At 40.4% G+C, this 23,489-nt stretch overlaps 1 protein-coding gene across 2 annotated transcripts; it reads left to right on the top strand.

The window, feature by feature from the left end:
* The first annotated feature begins 11,935 nt into the window (after positions 1-11,935).
* Positions 11,936-23,284, top strand: tbx18 (T-box transcription factor 18). 2 transcript variants are annotated; one of them, XM_034162431.1, is made up of 9 exons: positions 11,936-12,508; positions 14,068-14,230; positions 14,453-14,554; positions 17,073-17,244; positions 17,672-17,839; positions 18,329-18,393; positions 21,743-21,837; positions 21,923-22,475; positions 22,529-23,284. In XM_034162431.1, exons 1-8 carry the CDS (start codon positions 12,286-12,288, stop codon positions 22,462-22,464), a joined length of 1,530 nt encoding a protein of 509 aa, XP_034018322.1. In that variant the 5' UTR covers positions 11,936-12,285; the 3' UTR covers positions 22,465-22,475; positions 22,529-23,284. The 2 variants fall into 2 exon arrangements, with proteins under 2 accessions (XP_034018322.1, XP_034018321.1); XM_034162430.1 differs by having other exon boundaries at positions 21,923-23,284.
* The last annotated feature ends 205 nt before the right edge of the window (positions 23,285-23,489 follow it).

Raw genomic sequence — 23,489 nt, 5'->3', positions numbered from 1 at the left:
TTGAATCCATGCAAGTAGTATTGTCCAGCAGGAGACCCAGAATGTATCTCTGAGGAACACCAGAATTCCCAGTTCTGTAGAAAAGAATCTTTTAAAAGTAACTCCATGTGGCTAAACAATACCCTATGTTTTAGCTTGACATGGTGGCGTGACCTCAGCGGGTGTGGTCAGTGCCGTCCAGCTGCATTTGCCTCAGTGGGGTACTGAACATCATCACCATAAACAAATCATAAAAACCTCATATGGGCCATGTGCGGTGCTTAACTGGAAAAGAAGAGAGTTGATCAGAGAGATGTCATCCTGCCGATGAGTGTGGTTACGTAAATGCACACAAACAAACACTTAACAACTTAACGAAGCAAAAATGTGCCGTTTTCTGGAGCTCTGATGTGGATCGAGTGAAGAGCTGCCAGGGTCTGCGCTGGTATGTAGGGCGCATAAAATCAGCAACTCTTTATTCTTCAAAATTCACTGATGACACATAAGAAAAAGACAGATGTTGGATTGATTCACTGATAATTGACACAAGTATGACGAGTCAGATGGAAAATCCTGAACGAACACAGAACTTTTTAACACAGGCTTTGATCTAAGGCACCATCCACCATGTTGCCACTCCCTTCAAACCACCTGTGCAATGAATTTGAACTTAGAAAATCCATTCAACATAAAATACCCAAATTCCATTTGAGCCAAAAGGTCTCAGCTAAAGATGCTGCTTAAGCCACCTTCAGTATTTTCACACACACATGTGAAATCTTTGCTCCGCCTCTGCCTTCATAGTTGCATTAAATTAAAAGAAATTATAGCAAAAACCTGGACAAATACAACCATATCTTCTGAAAAAAATGGCAGGACTCCACATAAAAAACATGAATAGAGACCTTACACCTTTAAGCCTGACATATTATTAGTAGTAGTAGTAGTAGTAGTAGTAGTAGTATTGTGACTAAGTGATACCGTAATACATGATTCTGTGTCACCAGGACATTTGGTCAAGTGTGTCCAAAATCAAACTCCTTTATTATCTCTAACACACAAAACCTTCCACCACGTTTAACCACACTGGCGCCAAACTGTTTGAATTAAACAGTCATGACCTTGAGTTTGACCTTTTGAGGTCATTTAAGGGCAAAAATGCCCCATGACCAATAGAAAGCTGATATATGATGTCATAATAGTGTTTAATAGTAATGACAGGTGCATCTCTAAAATCGCATCATTTTGTCCTTGGTTACACCAAGTTTGGTCCAAATAGCATCAAATTATTTCATTCACATGCAGATGGACTGAAAATGCGGGTGCACGGGTGCAGTCTCAACACTCAAAATAAATGATGTATTTTTAAGATGAAATGAGACGAATTATTTACATTTCTTTCTGAATATTAGACATTTAGAAGCTCTTTGTTATTTTTAAATTGCCAAAGACTGAAAAGATTCATGGGTACTAAGTGCAACATTTGCACACTGCTATAAATAATACAGTTATTTGTTGTGAGTTTGCACATATGCAAGCGTTATAATCCATTTTGCACTTTTCTGTCGTTTTATGAATTCTGAAGCAACTGTGGCTCTTCGGTCCAAGAAACTTTCTCCCATGTGGTCATAAAATATATCGGATTGCATCGTTTCATTTCACAATAATATTCCGCTCTATAAACATCAGCCCAAACCACATTTTTCTGCTTTTTTCAGCATTAACATCAAACTTGAATATTGTTTTTTGTGTTGTTGTATGTGAGCTGTTTGATGTCCACAATCTGTTAAAAGCACTCAGCATCGATTAGGTTCAGTTGGAGACACGACTGCGCAGTGCTGCATTGCAAAGATGAAAATATAATATACCCGCCGGCTGTTAATATATGGTGGAGGTGTATAAGTCATGGAATGGAAGCGGGTACGTGTGCGCGTGCATGAGGCTGTAATGGATTTGGACAGAGCAGGATGCCAGGCTGTGCCCATTAAAGGCTCTAATGTGGCAGTGGTTTCATGGTGGTTGGCACAGATCAGCAGGAAGAGGGCAAAAAAGAGGGATATAAAAAAAAAAAGAGGGAATGAGGCAAGCGGGGGGGTGTGTGAAGGGAAGAAAAACTAAAGAAAGAGGGCTATAGTTACACAGGCACACCACAGGCATCAAACAGTGGTGGATAAATGAATTCTCTTTTCTTTCTCGGTTTTTTCCTCTTCTTTCTCCATCCCTCGCTCTCTCTCGCTGGCTCGGCCTCAGTGTGGTCCCGGGGTGATCAGAGTGGATCCTGCCCTCCTTCGCTCCTCTACTCTTTCATCCCATCTTCTTTTCTCTTTTGGCCACGAAGAGCGAGCAGGAATCAAAACACTCATACTTCCCCTCAACTCATCTTTTATTAATCAGACCTCAGCAAGAGTGTCGAGACGAGAGGGACGTGCACGGTTCACCAGCACCTCGTGCACACACATGCACACCAAGCGTGCGCTCGTGCAGCTGACTGCTGACAAATGCCTCGGGGTGTTTCATATTTCCCCCCCGTTACAAACGGTGCCGTGGCAGAAAACAGCAGAGCGCTCGCTTTGTGCTTGAGTATGTGTCAAAGAGAGACGGACAGAATGAGCTAAAGTTTATTAGAGAGACAGATGACCTGACTGCACCGCACGACCTGCTTTTCTCTGTCATCCGTAAAGCCTCTCCGACTCTTTTTTTCCGCTCGCCGCCACTGCACAGCGGAGCGGATATTCTGGGTGGTGTTATTCCAGGTGTGGAGTCGTCGAGGTCTCCGTGCTGTGACCCTGTTATCCTGGGAAGGAGGAGAGTATTAGAGGCATGCCGGGAGAGGAAGAGCGACTATATCAAAAACACATTTCACCCTCAGGCTGTATCACTGCAGTTACACGGCTACAAACACAGAGACGTGCGTCAGCAGACACATGTTTGCACACATGAAGTGATGGAAGACTTTCCCAATCTCAATTTAAGGAAATCAGGTTCTTCCAGGTTCTTCCAGTAGTAACCAAGGATTCTTGGTGCTGCAGACATCCATTAGTCAGTTGAAGTCACTGAATGCACCAAGATTCTGAAAATTTGGACCTTCGTGTTGCAAGTTTGCAATTGTCTCGGATGAAGATGAAGATGAAGATCCAGGTTTTTACTTACTTCCTGGTCTTGATCATCAGAAGTGTATCTGCATGCAGTGAACATGTTGAACTTCAAGACATATTCACGTTTCCCTGCAGTGATGTTCATGTCTTTGGGTACTTGAACTTTCATACCAACGGAGGCCTGGAAGTAGGAAAAGCTTCCAGAGTCATGAGGACATTGGAGAGAGGTGTTTACTGTCTTTGCAGCAGAATGAAGGCCCAAGTCTTTCAGGGTCCTGGAGTTTCCTGTCTTACTGTATGGTTGTGAGTGTCCAGTGATCTAAAGCAATGACTAGATGTCTTTGGTTCCAGGTCTCTTTGGAGGATACTTGGGAACACTTACTTAGGGAGACTCAGATGACTCAGATGACATCACCTATGGCATTTTGGCCATGCAGGGTGTTTCTCTGGGCATGATCCAACACATAGGTACCTCGGTGTTGAAGACTCCAGCGGCAGGGGAAGGCCAATGACACATCCATGTTTCACCTGGTTGCAGCAGGTAGATGGTTATCTTCTAGAGGTGGGGATGGACTGGATATGTGCCTAGGAACCCAACATGGTCAAAACATCAGTTATGTGCTGGATGTGGCGACGCAAGACACCAGTGCATCTACCCAGACCTGACCCTTTGTTCTGCAAAAGTATTACTCTTGCAAAACACCTCTGTCCAGTGAATTCATGACCCCATAAACTCTTTCCAGGTAGCTTTCAACCTCATAAGCTCCCAGGAACATGAATGTCCCTGCTGGGATAATCGAGTCTCTCAGTTAGTTTGACATTTTCACCACAAACAGACATTAAAAAAAACTCAATTTTGATCTTTATCCAGGACATTCAGAAACCAAGACACTCATACTCCTTGCTCAGCTTCACAAAAGCTCCAACCAGGACATCCATGAACTCCACAAAGATCACAGCATCATCTGCAATGTCAAGGTCAGGGGACTTTTCCTCATCAACAAATTCGTTCAAATCACTTGACTCCACAACTCGACCTAACACAGGAGGCTTTGAGTCCTGTCTCTTGATGATTTATAGTGTCCGGTCTAATGCATAGAGTGCAAGATCTTTGATAGTGTTTCAAAAATAGCTGTTTTCCGTAACGTTGGCCTTTGACCAAACTACTGCAAAATCCACTCACCTGTAGATATTTGAGTAATATCCCCACCAAGTTTGAAGGAAATCTGTCCAGCCATTTTTGAGTTACCGTGTCCACAGACACGTCAGTGAAAACAATATCCAACTATCACTGCTTCACCAACGCGGAGGGTAAATATTAAAGTATCTAAAAACTTTCCACCATGCAGATGTGTGATGCCGTTCATAAATGCACAAACCTGTTGTGTCAGTCATTAACAGATATTTGACCGGTGCATCGTGCACAGATCGACTAAACAGTGACCAAGTTTCTGTGCATGCGCGTGACTGTTGGTGGACTTCCAAGCTGGCGTCCTTCATATGGTGCATGCATGGAAGTCTACGTGCATTCCCGCTCCCGAAAAGCTTTGGCATCATTCTGACTCAAACCTTTAAAACATGTCATTGTGACTAATTAGATAACCCCAAAAATCGGAAGTCAGGCTGAGTCTTTATTGTCGTTTTTGGATTACGGTGATTAAACTCTGTATAGAAATAAGCATGCATTTTGCACACATTTGCACTGAGATTCTTTAAATATAACAATAAAACAGCATTCCTTAAGCCTGTGCTAAATGTTAGTTAGCACTGAGCCGGGGGCCAGCGTATGGGACGCCTTCACTGCCAATTCTCAAATTTAACGACTTCGTTCTTTGATTAAAAAAAAAAAAAAAAAAAAAAAACTAAATGCTTCCAGTTGAGCCAGAGAAAGAGAAAATATATAAAACGCCTACATCTGAGAGATGAAAATAACCATTGTTCTCCAGTTTTAAGAGGCACGTGTGCCGGGGAAGGCCTGAGATGTCAGTTACGAGCTGCAGATGTTTGCATGGGTTCTTTTTTAATGATTGTTGTTATTTTCAAATTGTGGTGTTTCGGTGATGAGTCGTGCACTCGTTAGGAGAGTGTGTGCATGTGTAGGTGAAAACAGTTGAGAGCGCTTCGAGCTTCATTAGGCGTAGTTCTAATCTCTGTGCCTTTTAGCAGCTCATTATGCAGCATAATCACAGGAAAACCCTACGAGCGATTACACGCAATGCCTCCAGGTGGTGCCTTCAGGAATTCCTTTGCAGGAGGGAATCAAAACCTCCCTTCTGATGAGCTCATGCACACAAACGCGGCGCTCAGATGGCGTCTTCATGCGGTTTCACAGGTTATGAGAGGGAAAAATGTTTTCACCTCTTCTTCACTCGACGAGGAATCTCATAAAAGCAGCACCTGCTCGCTCATTTTTCTCACACACTGCCTGCTCCTCTCTCCTCGTCCTGCCCTCTGGGCTAATGACATTAGCTCTTTAGTAATCATGTGAGATCATAATGGACATTATGTTTGGATGTTCCTGTCGGTGACTGGGCCCGCTGAGGTTTGGCGCCTAGCTCGAGAGTACATTTTGAGGTCTAGCGTTCAAATTTAAAGCAGCAGCCATCAATCATCTCCGAAATCACTCCGGTGGACCGCAGGAGGTGATGAAACAAAGAGCCCACCTTGGCAGCAATGCAAAGAAAACCATTTATACCAAACGGATGCACCTGAAAGGATTAACAGCTCCGAAGGTGCCAATGTGTAAAAGCCGACTTCTGCAACGTACAGCTCAATTTTACAATGAGCAGACCAAAGATCAGCCACAAACTGTGCAACACATTCTCCTTTTTCTCCAACATCCTACCAAGAGAAGAGCCCATAAACCTCCACAAGGCCAAAAAAACAAAGAAAGCAAACGGAAGGACATTTGATTTTGTATCATTTTTAAGTTATGAAATAAAAAAGAAGACCTACACATTGTCAGGAGGAGTGTCGAGCAGGATTTACCCACCTCCTCCCACGTCGTGACCCTCAAACAGCATAAACACAAGCGGCTAATGGCTGGATGGATAATGACACATGTGGTTTGATTGTTCAGCAATGGTGGTAACGTGGCGAGCACAGATCCTCTGGAGAACCACAGCGGTTCAAGATCACCTGCATTGTTGGATCAGCCGCCAGTATACTCCAGCCACCGAGACCGAGCTAGTGCACTTCTGGAAATGGAAACGTTTTCCTCACACACTAATGTTTTCAGACCCCAAACACAGAACCAATAACTTGGATAATACCATTATTACATATTACTGCAATATTTCACTTGGAAGACTTGGAAGTTTCCATTTTCTCTTGACGAATGGATGTTAAAATAAACAGCGGTAGAATTGGTAGCCAGTAGACATAGGCTTTGAAAAGAAAATATATATATAAATAAACCTGACAAACAAATTTCAAATTACATGTGACTTCATTCACACCTCCTCCTAATTTCCATCATGCGTGTGATAATATGATTATGTCCAACAAGCTCAAACATGTTGATGTGGCAGACAGGTCGGAGATATTTTAGCTAAAAAAAAACAAAATTGGCTTTTGTCTGGTGCACTAATGACAATTTGGGGGTGCATAGAATGTTTGCATAATAATGCATGTGCATTTCAAAAGTCAAAACTGCATTTCCGATTAACTGCAAACTCAAGTGCAATCATTTAAATACTTGGTGAATGTGGAGCAAAACACAGGATTCAGAAAATGCTTCACTATTTCAAAACGTTAAATGAACTAGTACCTTTATAAACTAATAATTTCTAAAAAAAAAAAAAAAAAAAAAAAAAAACTAAATTAAGTTTTTTTTCTGAAAAAATGCTTTATTGTTTCAAAAGACATGAAACATGAAATTAACCAGTTGTTTCAGAAGCCAATTGACAGTGTTGAAACACTAAAAGAAACTGTTTTGAAAATGAGTCATTGGATTAAAATGCTGAAAATACTGAATGAAAACAGTCTCAGAAAAAGACAGATGTGGTTACAAATGTGAAATTAACCAAATGTTTCAATTAATTGTGTCAAACCACCTGAAACACTGAATGAACCTATTACTTGACCAAATGATTCACTGTTTTGAAATGCTGAAAACCAACAAAATGACAGCTTCACAAGAGGGCTCCTTGTGTCAAAAGGTTTGAAATGTGAACTTAACCAATTGCTCCAGAAAACAGTTAACTGTGTCAAAAGTGAATTATATTTTGAACCAGTGATCCACTTGAAACACTTTATTCCTTTGGAAAAATTACTCTGTGTTTTGAAATGCTCAAAGCACAAAATGAAACAAATGCTTCAGAAAATCCTTCACTGTTTCAACAAGATTTGGTTCAGAATATAATTCACTGTTTTTAAACCCTCATAAAACTAAATGAAGCAGATGCTTCAGATACTGAGGTCTCTACTTGAAGCACTAATGAAAAGAACTGCTTCAGAAAATATTTCATACTTCCAAACCACTTGAAACACTGAATGAACCAATTACTTCAGAAAAAAACCAATTTCTGGCGAAGCTGGTGGCCTGAGACATCTCCCTCGCTGTCTGTCTGAATGAAGAAAGCACAAGTTCAACTTGAAAACAGCACACGGAGAGTGAGAGGCGTCACAGCCAGAGCAGAGTTGTTAAAAACGAAAAAAAAAAAGAATCAATAAATGTCACAGATCCATCAATTTCTATCAAGCATGTCGGCAAATACCACGTTTTCAATGGAAGGTTAACTTTATGGAAGAGGTCAGGGGTCACTTGACTGAGCTGACGAGAGACTCAGAGCCAGCGTAAGCAGGATGTGCACGCGGGGGCCCCGGCGCTTTGCTCTGCACTGTTGGCACAACTGCACATGAGCACGGAGTTAAAGTTATGACTCCGCTAATGCACCCATACGGAGTCCGACATCTCGCGTCTGGGACCAAGCCTCCCAGGACAGGATGGACCGGAGACGGGGGGGGGGGGGGGGGGGGGGGATTGTGCAGATGGCTCATTTTGGCTGCTTGACCGTCTCTTTATCTGCAAATCCGGTTCCAAAGAGTAAAATTTGTGCAACGTAATGCAACAAAAGCACGACACGACACCTGTCTGTCATAACCACAAAGTCTCCATTTCCTGCTCCACGTAGCCCGACTTGTAAAATTTATGAAAAAGAATAATCATGATTAAAGCACGCAAGCAATCTTATTCCCACCATTTGATGGGAACTTGACAAATGTGACTTTTGAAAAGGAGCAAGCAAATAAATAAATGGTCATCTTATAGTGAATTTTGCCAAATCATAAAATGATCATGGAGTTAGCGAGCACAGAAAATGGATGGATGGATAGATGGATATCATGAAATTGCAGAATGTGCCTGTGGAAAGTGTATTATTGCTGTAATTCTTTTACAGGGACAATTTAATAAATGTTTAAGTGGACACCACACCTCAAATATTAGTTGTTTTAAAATGGTACATTTTCAGTACAAAAGCACTATAGGTGATTTTTTTTATTATTCTTCCATTCCACCCACCAACACACACACACACATGCACACACACATCTCCTGGTATCCCGAGGAGGTCTCCCATCCAACGACTAACCAGGACCCACTTGGCATAGCTTTAGGATCAGACTGGCTATGGGACTCCATCAATCACTATATCTGTTTTATTTTTTTTAATTATTATTATTATTATTATTATTATTATTTAAATACTGTTTTCAGCTGTGTCACTGGCTGTTTTACATCTCCAAAATCAACATCTGCTCCCTGGTTTTGCAGCCAAAAAAACAGTAAAATACTGTTAAAAAAAAAAAAAAAAAAAAAAAGTAACAAGGTTAGAAATATTATATTGGATTTCTTGTATTGTTAAATGAATAAAAAAATAAATAAATTCTGAGAACATAAAAGTCAGCTGAGACTGTCACAGAGAAGCTTTTACTTTGAAATAATTCCTCCACAGTGTGTGATTGGTGAGAAATACAGACGAAAAATAAATAAAATAAATAAATAAATACTGAAACCTGTTTTAACTTATGTGCTAAATCTTAACACATTTCAAGATATGTGCCTGTTACATGTTGAAACCGTGAACAAAGACAGCTTGATGATGACATGACAAGTGTCATAAAGAACGTAACTTCTTTTACTTACTTTAATTACTTCTTTTTCCTTTTTTGGGAAGTAGTGTGTGTATATATATATATATATATATATATATATATATATATATATATATATATATATATATATAATGGGACAGCATCAAAAACAGGGGGTAGATTGTAAATATAGTAATTTACTATTTGGTAATAAATCAAATACAAATCAAATATTAAATACACTTTTTTTTAAATGACGTTTGACTCATTTCACCTCTCTCTCTCTCTCTCTCTCTCTCTCTCTCTCTCTCTCTCTCTCTCTCTCTCTCTCTCTCTCTCTGCCACTTCCGCCATAAAAGCGCTGGCAGTGGTCCACGTGCCCATTAGCACGCGCTAAATAACTGTTAATGTATTACCCAGACTCCCCTGCTCTGCCACTTGGAGTTCCCTTCAATAGTTTTAAGAAAGAGCGCGCGGCGGGCCACGCCCCTCCACAATGACGAGGTGCGATTACAACATAAAGGTGCGGGGCTCTGATTGGCTGAATTAAAACCGGTAGACGATTACATGCGCGTGACACAACAAGCAGTCCACATTTTTATAAGATTAGATCATAGAAAAGAAAAAGAATATTAGTATATATAAACAATTTGGACTCGTGTGCAGTTTCCAAAGAAAAAATATTTTAATTACTAATGTGCAATAAATGCAATGTGATAAATATAATAAATGTGATTTCGACCTTATATATAATTAAACATTTAAAAGAGTTCATCCAACAACATTATAATGTTGAAAAATTGAAGGAAACAAAACAAAACAACAGCAAAGTGAGGAAAGCTGCTCAAATGAAAAGATATACTCATTTTTCCAAATATATACATGAATGGAAAATACATGAGACAGGCGTGTGCATGTGTGATTTAACTGACAAAAGCCATCAGTACATACTCAGATAAAGTTACGAAAGAAAAAGACAGAATGAGAGAAATGTAAGGTGTTTATTTTCCCAAGGCTTGTAAGTTTATCTGCCGTTTGTAAAGCTTCAAAATACTGTCAGTTCATTTTGGCTGAAATAGAAATGATGGATGAGCAGGTGAAAGGCTGAGTCCAGTTCACCATAATGTGCAAAGATGTTTCTTCTGCAAAAGCATTTGAAAGTATGATTTGTAATCCAAAACTTCATATATATATATATATATATATATATATATATATATATATATATATATATATATATATATATGCACACTTTTTCAAATCTTATACCAAACCTATGAAAATTCACACTCAGTATCATTTAATAAAAAATTTTTTCCCAAGTTAAGACTGACTGAAACTTTGTTTCATCGAAATTAAATTTACTGTTTGTTTACCATTGTGTTATTAAAGTAATAAAGGCTTAAACCTCTTTGAAAGTGATATGCATAAATCGCCAAACTAAATTTAGTAATTAATTTAAAATTATATTTTTTTAACAAAATAAAATATATTTATATTAAAGTCTGTTTCCAAGATAAATGAATTTGAAATACTACTAATATTATTATACAATTATTATTTAAACCATATAGTTTTTATGGTAACAGCTCAATAAATCTCGCATTTACTTATTTTCCATTTTATTTATTTTATGTTTTAATGCCAAAAAGAAGCAAATATTTACTTTAAGTAATACGGTAGTAATTACAATTTACCCCACAATAACCATAATAAAAACAAATCGTATTCTGTATACATACATATTAATAATTAATGCATTAATTCTAATCACAAATACGTTGCGGACTCAAGTGAATAAATTCCGACTTTGTCACATTTCAGTGAAGGGGATTAACACGGATTTTAAACTAAACTGGTCTTTTAAACGTTGTGTTGGCTAACTGTAAAACACGATTTGAAAATGTATATAAATCATCTGTTTTGCATTGTGTATAGTTAAACATCTAACACGCTTGTACAAGTTTCTGACACAATTCATTTGTGCAAAACTAAACCTGAAATCATTGAAATTAACTTCGATGGAAGATAAATCAACAAAATTCTCAATAAAATTCACAAAATGAAACATTCTGTTTTTTCGCTCAGGCCCACGGGAGGTAAAAATTTAAATTTCACTGACACAGAATTTACACTAGAATTTAACAAAAACAGGCTGATTTCGAACTACAAGAGGAGAGAAAGAGACGTCATGAGAGGATGAGCTCATCAAACAGAAGAGAACAATAATGTAACGTCATAAAGGCGTCATTATGACATGCAGGTTTTTATCTGTAATTTTGTGATCTGATCAATTCGAAGCACGTGCACGCGCTGCTACGGATTGTTGACGCTTGAAAAAACGCGCGAAAGAAACTTTTCACGCCAGAATTCCATTGCAGTAAACAGTTTACAGTTTACACAAATGGATAAATAGCAAATGAAAAGTCGGCCTTCAAATTAAAGGATGGTGCGTTTAAAGACAATCTGTTGTTTGCGCACCAGATTGATTCATTGCTTTATTATCTTAAAGTTTTGATGACGTTAATGTGACCACAGCCTCATATTGGTGTGAAATTAATGATGGTTGTTTTGGGGTGTTTTTTTTTTTTTTTATTGGGTAATTTACATTTCAAAGATTTTTCAGTCAGTTTGTCATTTACAAAGTTCCCCCTCATTCTTTATTAGATATAAATGTTCAGCCAGTGACGGACTTTTTGCACAATATGAAGCCGAATCAGGCCCGTGCGTTTCCACTTGTGTTGAAACGCGCACAATGCTTCGCGTTCCAACACGCATTCACGCGCTCTCCGTTTACCACATAAGGGCGGCACGAGCGGCCCCCACAGCGGGCGGGACCGGGGAAAAAGTTCCGGAGGGCTGTGATTAGTCGTGATTGGTGGCTCTGGGCTGTGATTGACAGGTCCCGTCCTCCGGCTCTCCTCTAAGCTCCGGTTGTTGACGCTCTCCAAAAAAAAGCCCGCACGGCGCGCACGGATAACGGACACGTTCTTGCAGCTCGTCTGGGTTCCGCGTGGGACAGAGCAAGGGGTCCCACACCGAAAGGCACGGCGAAGCGTGGGTCTGGGAGATCTCCTCGCTCCTCCGCGAGCTCGTGGCCTCCTCGCTTTCAGACATGGCAGAGAAAAGGCGCTCGCCGTGCGCCCTGAGCGTCAAAGCGCACGCGTTCTCCGTGGAGGCGCTGATCGGCGCGGAGAAGAGGCGCAAGACGGCCGCAGAAGTTGCGCTGTCCCCCAGATACGAGCACGGAACGGACGTGACCGAGATCAACGGGAGTCCGGGGCCGCGCACCGAGAGGGCGTGCACGAGCGAGGCCGAATGTGCAAGCGAAGGATCCCGTAAGTATACTGCTGCTATACTACTAATAATAATACTACAAGTTATCCTGCTGTGGTTGGACCTGGAGTACTATTAAACAGTTATTTCCCCCATTTAATTGCCTGGGTTTGCATTTAAAAATATAGATGCATAAATAAAATTCAAGATCATTTCATGACATCACTGTGCAAAATGCAAATTATCTTACAGCAACAAAGCATACAAAATATTCACGTGTTTAATGTTGATGAGGTTGTACGTGTGCATATTATGCACAAAAAATATTAACAAAACTTTATATTTTTTTTTACTGTGGCTCATAATAAATTCTTAACAATACAATGACAACACCAATAATATATCATTAATAATCAAATTTGCAACTGCATGATGTTTTAATAAAATATAAATAATAAATAAACAGTTGTTTTAGTCTTCTTTTAAACTCCTAATGGGACCATTTTCCTGTTTGACTTGTTGCAGTTTAGTTGAGACTTTAAAGATGACAGAAGGTGCGGGATTATGTCTGATATGATAAATCTGTGCTGTGCTCCTGTAAATATCTGAGTGGAGTGAGTGTGACTAATGTGAGGCTCTTTATGGGTTGTGTCGCAATCATAAACACGCCAATTAGCAGCGTAATAAAGGAGGGAACGTGCCAAAGCAGGCCGATTCAAGGTCTGTAGAAAAACACAAACTCCACTTTTTAAAGGGGGAGATGTGTGTGTGTGTGAATATTTTTGAACAACATAAATAAAAACAACATCTAAGTTCTACTTTATTTAATAACTCTAATTTGCAAGCAAATTTAAAAAATCTATTCGTATCGTCAGAGAAATTTAAGCAGCTATTCGCACTGTTTTCCTGCTTAATTATTTCTCCCTAAAGGAATGGAATTTGTCAGCTGATGAAGTTTATTTTGCATTGTAATATCTGAACATTATTCCAACAATGTATTACAAATAAATTCAGGGCATTTTAAACAGTTAATTTTAAATATGGAGTGATTATATGGGGGAGTCGTGCCTGTAAAGGGGGCTCCTGTAATGTTTATATTGTATATGCAAAATGTGGAAGAGTTTTTAAGCACAATAGGATTTTAAAAACATGCTTTTTGCTGTTGTTGTTGGATGCATCAATGTGTTAACAGAAAATCTTATTTGCAATGCTCAAAAAATGATATTATAATTAAAAAATCTAATGTGATCATTTAAAATGTTTTTATTAAAGCTAATCTCTGATTATTAATAATAATGTTTTCTTTGTAAGTGCACTGCCCTCTTATACAACACAGAGTAGAGTTGCGTATGACCACTTTATTAAAATGTTCATAAAAACTTTATTAATTCCAACTCACTGTCCTTATAAATTGTAGAAAACCACCTAAAATGAATGACGTATTTTAAAGCGAAATTTTGTTTTATTTTTTAATTCATTTATTTGCATATACTAACATATATTTCACTGTATATTTTCCTTTGCTCCGTGATATATTTTATGTAAATTTGGATAGATTATTTTTCTTCTTCTTTTTTTTTAATTTAACGTTTAATGTCAATCTTGCTTCGTTCCGGAGCAGCGGACAGCGAGGACGCGCTCTTGGAGAGCCCGCAGCCCGCCGCCCTGTGCGCCGCGCCGCTGACCGGAACCGGAGAGGAGGCCCGGGTGGATCTGCAGGGATCCGACCTGTGGAAGCGCTTCCACGAGATCGGCACGGAAATGATCATCACCAAGGCCGGACGGTAGGAACAGAGCAGAGATGATGCGGGGAGAAAATCGAGAATTACGCACAACGTCAGAGAATTTGAGAAAATGCGTAAAATTATTTTGAAATGTTGGCGGATGAAGCAGAGCAGAGGTAGAATGATGGCAAAGCGGCTTTGAATCAGTTATTGGTGCTCTTATTCTGTTGTTTTTTTTATGCTCAAAGCCAGCTCTGAGGATTTATTTGCTCTTCCTGTCAGGCGGATGTTCCCTGCTATGCGCGTAAAGATCACGGGTTTGGACCCACATCAGCAGTACTACGTGGCCATGGATATAATCCCCGTGGATAACAAACGCTACAGGTGAGACTGGCACATACTTTGACTGTCCTTAATTCACTTCAGGAGATAATGGAGCAAAAGTGAAAGGTCATGATGACAGGGCTGTAACCACAGAAAAGACTAAATCCCTCAGAGAATCTAAATATTCCACTCATTTTCTGGTCTTAATTTAGATTTCGCTGCGCCTCAAGGGGGAAAAACAAAAAGTGCAGCTCCACTTGTGTGTCCACAAATGGCGCTTGGCAGCGGTGATTTGTCACGGAGGTTTTGCGTCCCTTTTGGATGTGTAACCTCTCCACCCAGTGGGTCAAACTAACAAATGTCGTTATAACGCACGAGGAAACAGGCTGTTATTACGAGGGCGCAGACGTCTGCACACGCTGCCAGGTCTGTCATTGCAAACGCTCACAAACTGCTTTTTGGTGCACACATTGTGAGAAGAACCCGGCTGGTTCTGCGTGCGCGCGCACGCGCAGGGCGCACAGCTGCGGACACGTCTGCACGATTTTATTCAAACCGAACGCACTAAACACATGACTAATTAAATGTGGTGGTGTTTTTAGCAGAGGCCATTCGTCAGACCTAAATCGTGTCCTTCCAGCATGCTGCAAAGTTTCACCGCAAATCTGTGAAAAACTAACAGAATCTGCCATAACAATACACGTGGCAGAATAATGATAATATAGAGTATGCTATAGAAAAAAACCCAGCCAAAATATATAAAAAATAAAATAACCACAGCAAAGGAATAGGTCAAAATCAGTGGATTTTGAAAAATAATGGCATATATGATAATTGTATGAATAGTGCAGATACAAAAGGGGGGGGGGGGGGGGGACAAACACACATATATGTGTGTTAGACACATGAAAAATCACCACGTGAAAAATATGTTTGAAGGCACGTGATACTGTGAAAATGTCTTGGTTCAGAACATTTCTGTAAAAAAAAAAAAGAAGCTTTGGAATATTTACATGTGATAACCACTAAATATGAACCAAAAATCAATATCTTGCATGACATCTTTAGTATAGAATTATTTTAGGGTTTTCTAAGAATGTCAGACTAATCGATTGATTCTTATCCACATTTTCTCACCTGATCTATCTGAGCTCTAATCAGGTTTTTAGTGGTGTGAAAAAGTCTGTTACCTTCTTAATGAAAATAGAAAGCAATTCTCTCCTTTTTTTTTTTTTTTTTTTTTTTTTTTTACTTTTTTAATTAACATCAGATGTTTTTAAAAATGGATTTTTAGTAATGTACCAAAAGAAAAAACATAAAAAAAAAAAAATATACTGAAATACAAGGGGAGAGTAAGACTTTTGCACATTTGGCTGACTTTTTTTTTTTTTTGAGACCTACATACTCATTTCTGTGTGGCTGGGTGGATGGATGTTTGGTTTAAATCCTCCATAATGACATTGTTTCTGAAGCATTTAACTAAATGAACAATTTGCTTGAGAAACTGATTCACAGTCTTGAAAAACAAAATCAAAGTAACCAGAAAAATTCACCTCCTTCAGAAAACCGCTGTTGTTTTGAAATGTTTGAAACACTAAATGAAACAATTACTTCATAAATCTATGCATTGTTACCCTTCGCAGCCTGGTGTCTGTACGTTTGAAGCCTCCTAACTGTATGTCTGCCATCTGTGTATGTTCTGTGCACGCCATGTGATGACTATTTAAAGTTTTGAAAAAAAAAAAAGTATCTGGAACATCAGCTGGAAAGCCATAGCAGCACAGCATCCATACGTTTGAAGCCTCCTAAATGCATGGCTGGTGATCTTCAGTGGCAATATAAATTTAAGAATGCTTAACCTTAAATGCAAGTTCTGATCATGCCATATTTTATCTTTCATAATTAAAAAAAAAAGCCTCTGGAAAATCAGCTGGAAGCCCTTAGATCTGCTGTTTGTATATGTCTGAAGCCTGCACTGGCAAACATTAATGGCAGCATACATTTACATGTTCTGTGCACATAATGTAAAGTCTTGACATTAAAAAAATGCTCGAAAAAACTTTGCATGTTGTATTCACCTTCTTTGAAGGTGAATACAACATGCAAAGTGTGATAAATTTCTTTATCATTTATTTATTTATTTATTATTATTATTTTTATTTATTTATTTATTTTTTATTTATCATATATTCTTTATCATATATTTTTCTCTTGCTTGGCAACAAAAGATGCTCACTAACTCTGACAAAAATCCACGAATGTTTGATCGATTTTTAATGTAAATAGTCCGCAAGGCTCACTGGTGCTGAAGCTTACGCCTGCACTCAGATTTTTTTTTTTTTAAATGGGTACTATATTAAATAACTACATTTTTGCAGGAATTTTAATTTGTATAACAGCAAACACATGAGGAGGCCTTTGTGGTTACCATCCTTTGCCAACTCCAGCTGGCAGCGTAGTTGTTCGTAATTCATTGTTATGAAACATTGATGTGAAAGAACAATGTGATATTTGTCAAATGTGAGCAGGAGGAAAGGAATCGCAAACAGAGTTCATAACTCGTGTTTCATCTGTGAAGGTACGTGTACCACAGCTCCAAGTGGATGGTCGCGGGGAACGCCGACTCCCCTGTGCCGCCCAGAGTGTACATCCACCCGGACTCGCCAGCCTCAGGAGAGACGTGGATGCGCCAGGTGGTCAGCTTCGACAAACTCAAACTAACCAACAACGAGCTGGATGACCAGGGCCATGTAAGTGTCACGATAAATGTTCATGAATCGTATCAAGTTGGCGCACTTGGAGAGCGCATATCTCCACTACAGTAACAAGGCAACTCTTGGACCAAATTATTTTGTGCTTCTTCACAAAGGCATGCCAAGCCCACATACCAAGTTTGGTTTTTATACATCAAAGCATGAGATGTGACCTCACTTCCTGTTTTCTAGCTTTTACACTGATTTCAATTGGCTATGATGAATGGACACTTTTAAAAATCCAAAATATATATATTTAACTGAGGTTTTGGTCTGATCTGTGCTGGGGCACGGTAATTTTAGATGAGACTATCAAACTTTGTGCAGCATATGTACAGTGCTTTGTGACATCATAAAGGTGGTGCTTGAAACCACAGGAAAGACCTCAAAAGAAAAGTGTGCAAATAATCATTTCTGCCTCCAGATTATTCTCCACTCCATGCATAAGTATCAGCCGCGTGTGCACATCATCCTTAAGGAGTGTGGTGAGGAGCTGTCCCCAGTCAGAGCCATCCCTGCTGGTGAAGGCACCCGAACCTTCTCCTTCCCTGAAACAGTGTTCACCACTGTCACAGCATATCAGAACCAGCAGGTAAACAACACAACCTTAACACAACAGTATCACGTGTTGATGCAACATCCTTTATCCTGCAGGAATATTGTGGCAAAAATAAAAACATACAGGATATATTTTGCCAAAGGGCTCCACCCACTTCAGTTGACACCTGTTGTGCATAAATCTTCCAGTTTTTCATAATTTTTTGGAATGCACTATGGGCTTAAGCTGCAGTGCTAGAATCCAGTGCCGATACCTCGAACAGTCCCTCTGCGGGTCACCGCACTGGGCCTGAGCACCACCCACAGACACACACACACAGTGCATTATTTGCATGATATTAATACTTACCAGATACACAGTTAAAATATATGAGACACATCTGCATCGTAATGTACAATGTTGATGAAAAGTTCACAGAGAAAAAGAAGATTTGTGATCCGATGCATTGTGTATATTGTCTTGGATTGTGTAACAGCTTCAGATACCGCATGGCCATAATTATTGTCTTGTTTTGCTCTTCAGATTACACGGCTGAAAATTGACAGAAACCCATTTGCCAAAGGTTTCAGGGACTCTGGTAGAAACCGGTGAGTTCAGTTTTATGACAGAAGACTTCCCATGATTGTGTGTAGAGGTCACAATCTAGCGGCCCGCGGACTGGATGTGGCCCACCAGACAAAGATTACGGCCGACGGCTTGTTTTATCTGGCATTAATAAATACAGCCCATGTGATAGTTTTTGGTCTGGGTTGTCGATTTAATCCTTAAAAGTAGGATGAATACTGAATGCCAACCAAATCATCTCCAGAAGTTACAACTGCTATAACATGTAACGACTGTGAGCAGTTTAGTTTAACAAGATTCTCTCTGAAAGTTGTTGATTTTTAGTTTTCGTCCATGTCACAAACACATAAACAGAAAAAAAATAAAAAAAACAGCCCACATGATTCCTGGCGTCCAGTAGATTTGTGATGCATCATTTTCCATACCAAGAAAAGTGCTTCTTAAAAGCTGCGGCTTAGCTGTGATTCTCTGCCATCATTTTGTTCAGAAATCTCAGCAGCACGGTGAGAGCAGGAATCGCAATAACCGCTCAAACGAGCATTGCATGCTCGTTAAGACAGCTTGTGTTGCTTTCCAATCCCTCGTGATGACTTTGCAGAGCAATTGTTGCAGTCCACTTTACTGTTGTCATCTCCATTTATTTTATTAAAGCATGTCCAAACCACTGGCTTCCCTGCAAAGAATCGTTTCTGCTCAACATTAAATACAAATGTGGACGGAGCCGTTTCTGCACACTCTGTTCATTTCATCCATATTTGTGTCCATTATCTGAAAGCCAATGGAGCATACCTCAATGAAGTATTGAGGTATTTAGTGGCATTGCCCTCTAGTACATGTGTTGCTTAACATCCATGCCAGTGTAAAAGATATATGGAAGTATGTTGGACGGTGACAGTTGCATCCCTTGAAATACACGGATTGATTTACATATGTAAATGGAGCATAAATGAGCATCATCATAGATTAGATTAGACAGAACTTTATTGATCACACAAGGCAAAAAGCACACAAAGTATCAAATTGAAAGTAAAAAAGGAAAACAGTTTGCAAATATAAATATAAATACACAATATAAATACCAAACATACAGCTTGCTACTGGTTTACTGGCTACTACTCTTCCTCTCATTCCAGTCCCCTGTCTTCCTGTTACTCCTCCTCTTCCTGAGTGAGGACTTGTACAGTCTGGACAAAGCAGTTTTTCAGTCTGTTGGTCCTGCACTTGGGAAGGACCGTCTGCAGTGTCATTGCTGAAAGCAATCAGAGTACAACTGCAGGAGGCAGCACCCGGACAAAATTCTCGACAAGAACATCGGCATCAATGCGTGCGGATTTAAAAAAGGTCAAAGCAAGCAAAGATGATTGCTGCAATGTACACAGCTGTTTGTAAATGAGGTTGCTAATTGTAATATGATTGTTTGACAAACAACGGGCCACATGTAACAAGCTCAACCAATCACAGCTCACAGTGTGTGGGAGAAATATTCAAACTGTGCCTTTGTTTGGGGAATGCTGGAAGAAGGAAATTCCGATCTTAAAAAAAATTCAGCAAAATGCTATATCATTTTAAATTTTAAAATGTTATATTAGTCGTGTTGAAGTGGATTCATTAGATCCAAAGGATGAGTTGATGGCATCACCAGTTTTGTGGTTTTCTGGAAAATTCAGGCAGAACGATGACAATTGTGTAACTGACATGATGGGTCCAGTTCCTCTCAGATTGTTGACTGAGACGACTGATGTACTGCATAAAGGGTCATGTGGTGTTGATGCGCGGGTTTCCATTACTCATAAAACTCAATTGAAAACATGGTTAATGGAAACGTGTCTATTTTGCAAAAAAGAAAAAAATTATGCTTGCATAAGGTGATTTTCCAAACAGTTTGACAAAGCCTTATTTTGAAAAACCACAATGGCAACACTTTTTCCACTGTTATGGGTAATATGATGTAGAGAAAGAGTCACATGATAAAATACCTGACACAGTACTGTGGATGAAGTAAGAGACAGAGACTTTGTCTTGTTAATGTTATGAGATGATGTTATGGCAACATTGGATTAAAAAATGAAATGCCAATTTTTAGTGGGACTGGGTGAACCATCATCATGACTATTAGAATTATGGAAAATATTGCAATATGACAAAACCCAGCAGTGGGATTCAATCACTCAATGGAAATACTGTCATTTTGCAATTGTTTTTTTTTTTTGGTTGACATTCAAAAAAAAAAATCACAATTTTTTTGTGTTAAAACCCTTCTTGTGGCAGGATTATATTCTGGATTGTTTGTGGTTTCATTATGGGAGAAAAGCTGAATTCTTCTTCTGTGTCCTTATTATTATTGTGAAAAATTTGCAAAATCACATCAAAAATACTCAAAATCTACTGACACGTTATGGTTTCCACATATTAATCAGTGCTGTATTTTAATTATATGTGCAGACATTAAAGGCGCATTAATACGAACAGTTGCAGAGTTGCAGGCAAAGAACCCCGCGAGGGGAAAAATGTAACCTCGGCAGCAAATGCAAACGGAGCGCCAGATTCCAGCCAGCCTCGGAAACATAAACAGCAACAGCAAAATAATAAAAGTCAAGAGCGTCCCGGAGAAAATCAATATAAACACGTTTCTCAATATATATAAACACGGTATTAAAACAACATGCCAGTAAAACGTCGACGGTCTCCAAACAGCCACTCCCCCGAGGCCTCGATGAAACGAGGGATGAAACAGGGGAGAAGCAGAGAGAAAATCTGAGAGGGAAGAAGGTAGAAAACGGCAAACTGGATAACCGAGGGACCTTGACAGTTGACCCTATAAACGTTAAACTCAGGAAGGCAGAAAAAAAAACCTTCCCTTTAAATATTACAGGAAGAGTTAAACAGTTTGCTAAATAAACTTCTGCTCTGATAGGCTGCTTTGGAGCGCACAGAACCGCTCCGGGCACCTTGTCTAAATTATCACCGTGGCTACAACCCTGCGGGGGGGAGGACTTTTATCCTCACGCTAACGAGGGGTAACACAGCACTCGCACTGCCCCACCTAGAACAAGGGGGAGGTGCGGATTGGGGGGAAGGGGAGTCCCACCTCATAAATCGTAGCTGCAGCTTCCTGCTTCTTCGTCCTGATTCGCCCGTAAAAGCCGTGTGAAAGCAATTACCTCTGAGCACCCGGCTGGCATCAGCCAATAGCTACGTGGCGTTTATGCCCCTCATTACCTGCGGTCTCCATGGAGACAGGGAGAGAGGCCCCCCTCAGGCGGCTAAGATGGCCACCAGGTGGCTGGCGTAATGTACAACGAGAGCGCCGCTGCAACTGCGCCTACGATGAAAGATCGTACTCAGTGTTTTTTTGCCTGCCGTGTTTTACAGGATGGGCCTGGAGGCTCTGGTGGAGTCTTACGCCTTCTGGCGCCCGTCTCTACGGACCCTCACGTTTGAAGACATCCCTGGCATGGCCAAGCAAGGTAGCTTTTTTTTTAATTCATCAACAGTGTTCTGGGTCAAATTAAGTAGCTCAGAGTTTGACATTTTTGGTTTTTCCTTCCATAGGAGTCCCTGGGGCCCACGGAGGTGTCGGAGCGTCTCCTCACCTGCTCTCCACTTCCCCATGCTCCTCGCCGTTCCAGGTCTGCCCTCTCAGTCCACCTGACTACACCTGCAGCCGCCCTACGCACCCGCTTCATCGTTATGGCAACCCCCCAGAGCCGTTCCCCGCAACCAGAGTTCCCCCAACATACGATGGCGAAGGATTCTGCTCTCTGCCGCTGCCTGCTGCACAGATTGGCTACCTGTCAAATGCCTCCTCGCAGAGTTATGCTGGTCTACGCCTCCACACACCGCCCTACAGTCTCTACGGCTACACATTCCCTCAACTGCCGCGCCTCGCTGCCAGCCCTGATAAAATGGCCTCCACCGCCACTGCTAACCACCAGAGTCCCTTCCTTGGCTCGTCTCCGAGCGGGACCCTAACGGACAGTCTTGGCGTTGTCAGCGAAGGCCAGCAGGGCTTCCTGTTTGACTCTCGGACTTTAGGACTGGCCGGGAGCCAGCCGGGTGGTGGGACCTCACAGGTCAGCGCACACATGGGCTGAAGTTGACTCCAGATTTGTTGCAGGAGCGAGATGACACCCAGGACTGAGTGCGTCTTTATGCTTCAGAAGGTTCGACAAATAAAATTGTCCGCATGCTGACCTGTGGACAAACACAAACCAAGAAGCAACAACTCAAACTTCTGCTCTAGTGAGCATAAACAGATTTAAATCGAGGGATTATTAATCTGTTCTTTCAAGGGATTCATCTGGGACATCCAGCCTTGGGGAGGCTACGGTGCAGCTTTGGCTGTGGATCGTACCGAGACAGAAGTGTGGACAGTAACCGGGCTGGCCCGGATACTAACCCCCTCCCCCTACAGGGATGTTCTAACACGCACTCCAGACCGGACGTCTTTACCACTTTCTAAGAAACAACAGCCTCTTGCATATTGGCGTGATGCCGTCGTGAATCCATTTTGATGTCAGACTCAATCAGTTCTGACTCATGGAATGACTCCGCCCCTTCTGTGACATAACTGCTCTGTAAATAGCAGAAAGCTGTGTATATAAAGAACCGCGTGACCCCCCCCCCCGGCACTTAAAACACTCACGCAAGCCTGCGCCGGCTCTTTAGATCGGGTCATGTGTGTCAACCCCGAACTCGACTGAAACACTTTTTTTGTGAGCACGCAGCATCATCACCACACACCTTTTGAAATTTTGAGCCAAATAAAATATATCTATTCATGTCACAATGTTTATATGTAATCAATATCTGAATAATTTAATTTTCTATGAATTAGTTATGCAATTGGGAGTGTACCTGTAAGCATTCTTACCCATTGTTTTGTTTTTGATAAAGCAATTAAAAAGCTTGAAATATGTCTTTGTGACATCATAGAAGATTGTGTCATGTTATTTGTTTGTGCTTTGAGGGTGATTAAGCCAGGGTTTGTTTGTTTTTTTAAGTATATAAAACAAACAACTTTGAGCCGTTAAAACAGATATTATGAATAGCTTCTTAGTGTCACACGATGGTGATGAAAAATTAAACGTCACAGAGCGGCTGAGTGCTGTGGGAGTGA

This window comes from Thalassophryne amazonica, chromosome 21 (assembly GCF_902500255.1).
Source record: "Thalassophryne amazonica chromosome 21, fThaAma1.1, whole genome shotgun sequence".
Lineage (NCBI taxonomy): Eukaryota > Metazoa > Chordata > Actinopteri > Batrachoidiformes > Batrachoididae > Thalassophryne > Thalassophryne amazonica.
Note: the sequence above shows the minus strand (reverse complement) of the source record. Positions and strands in the feature narration are given on the sequence as shown.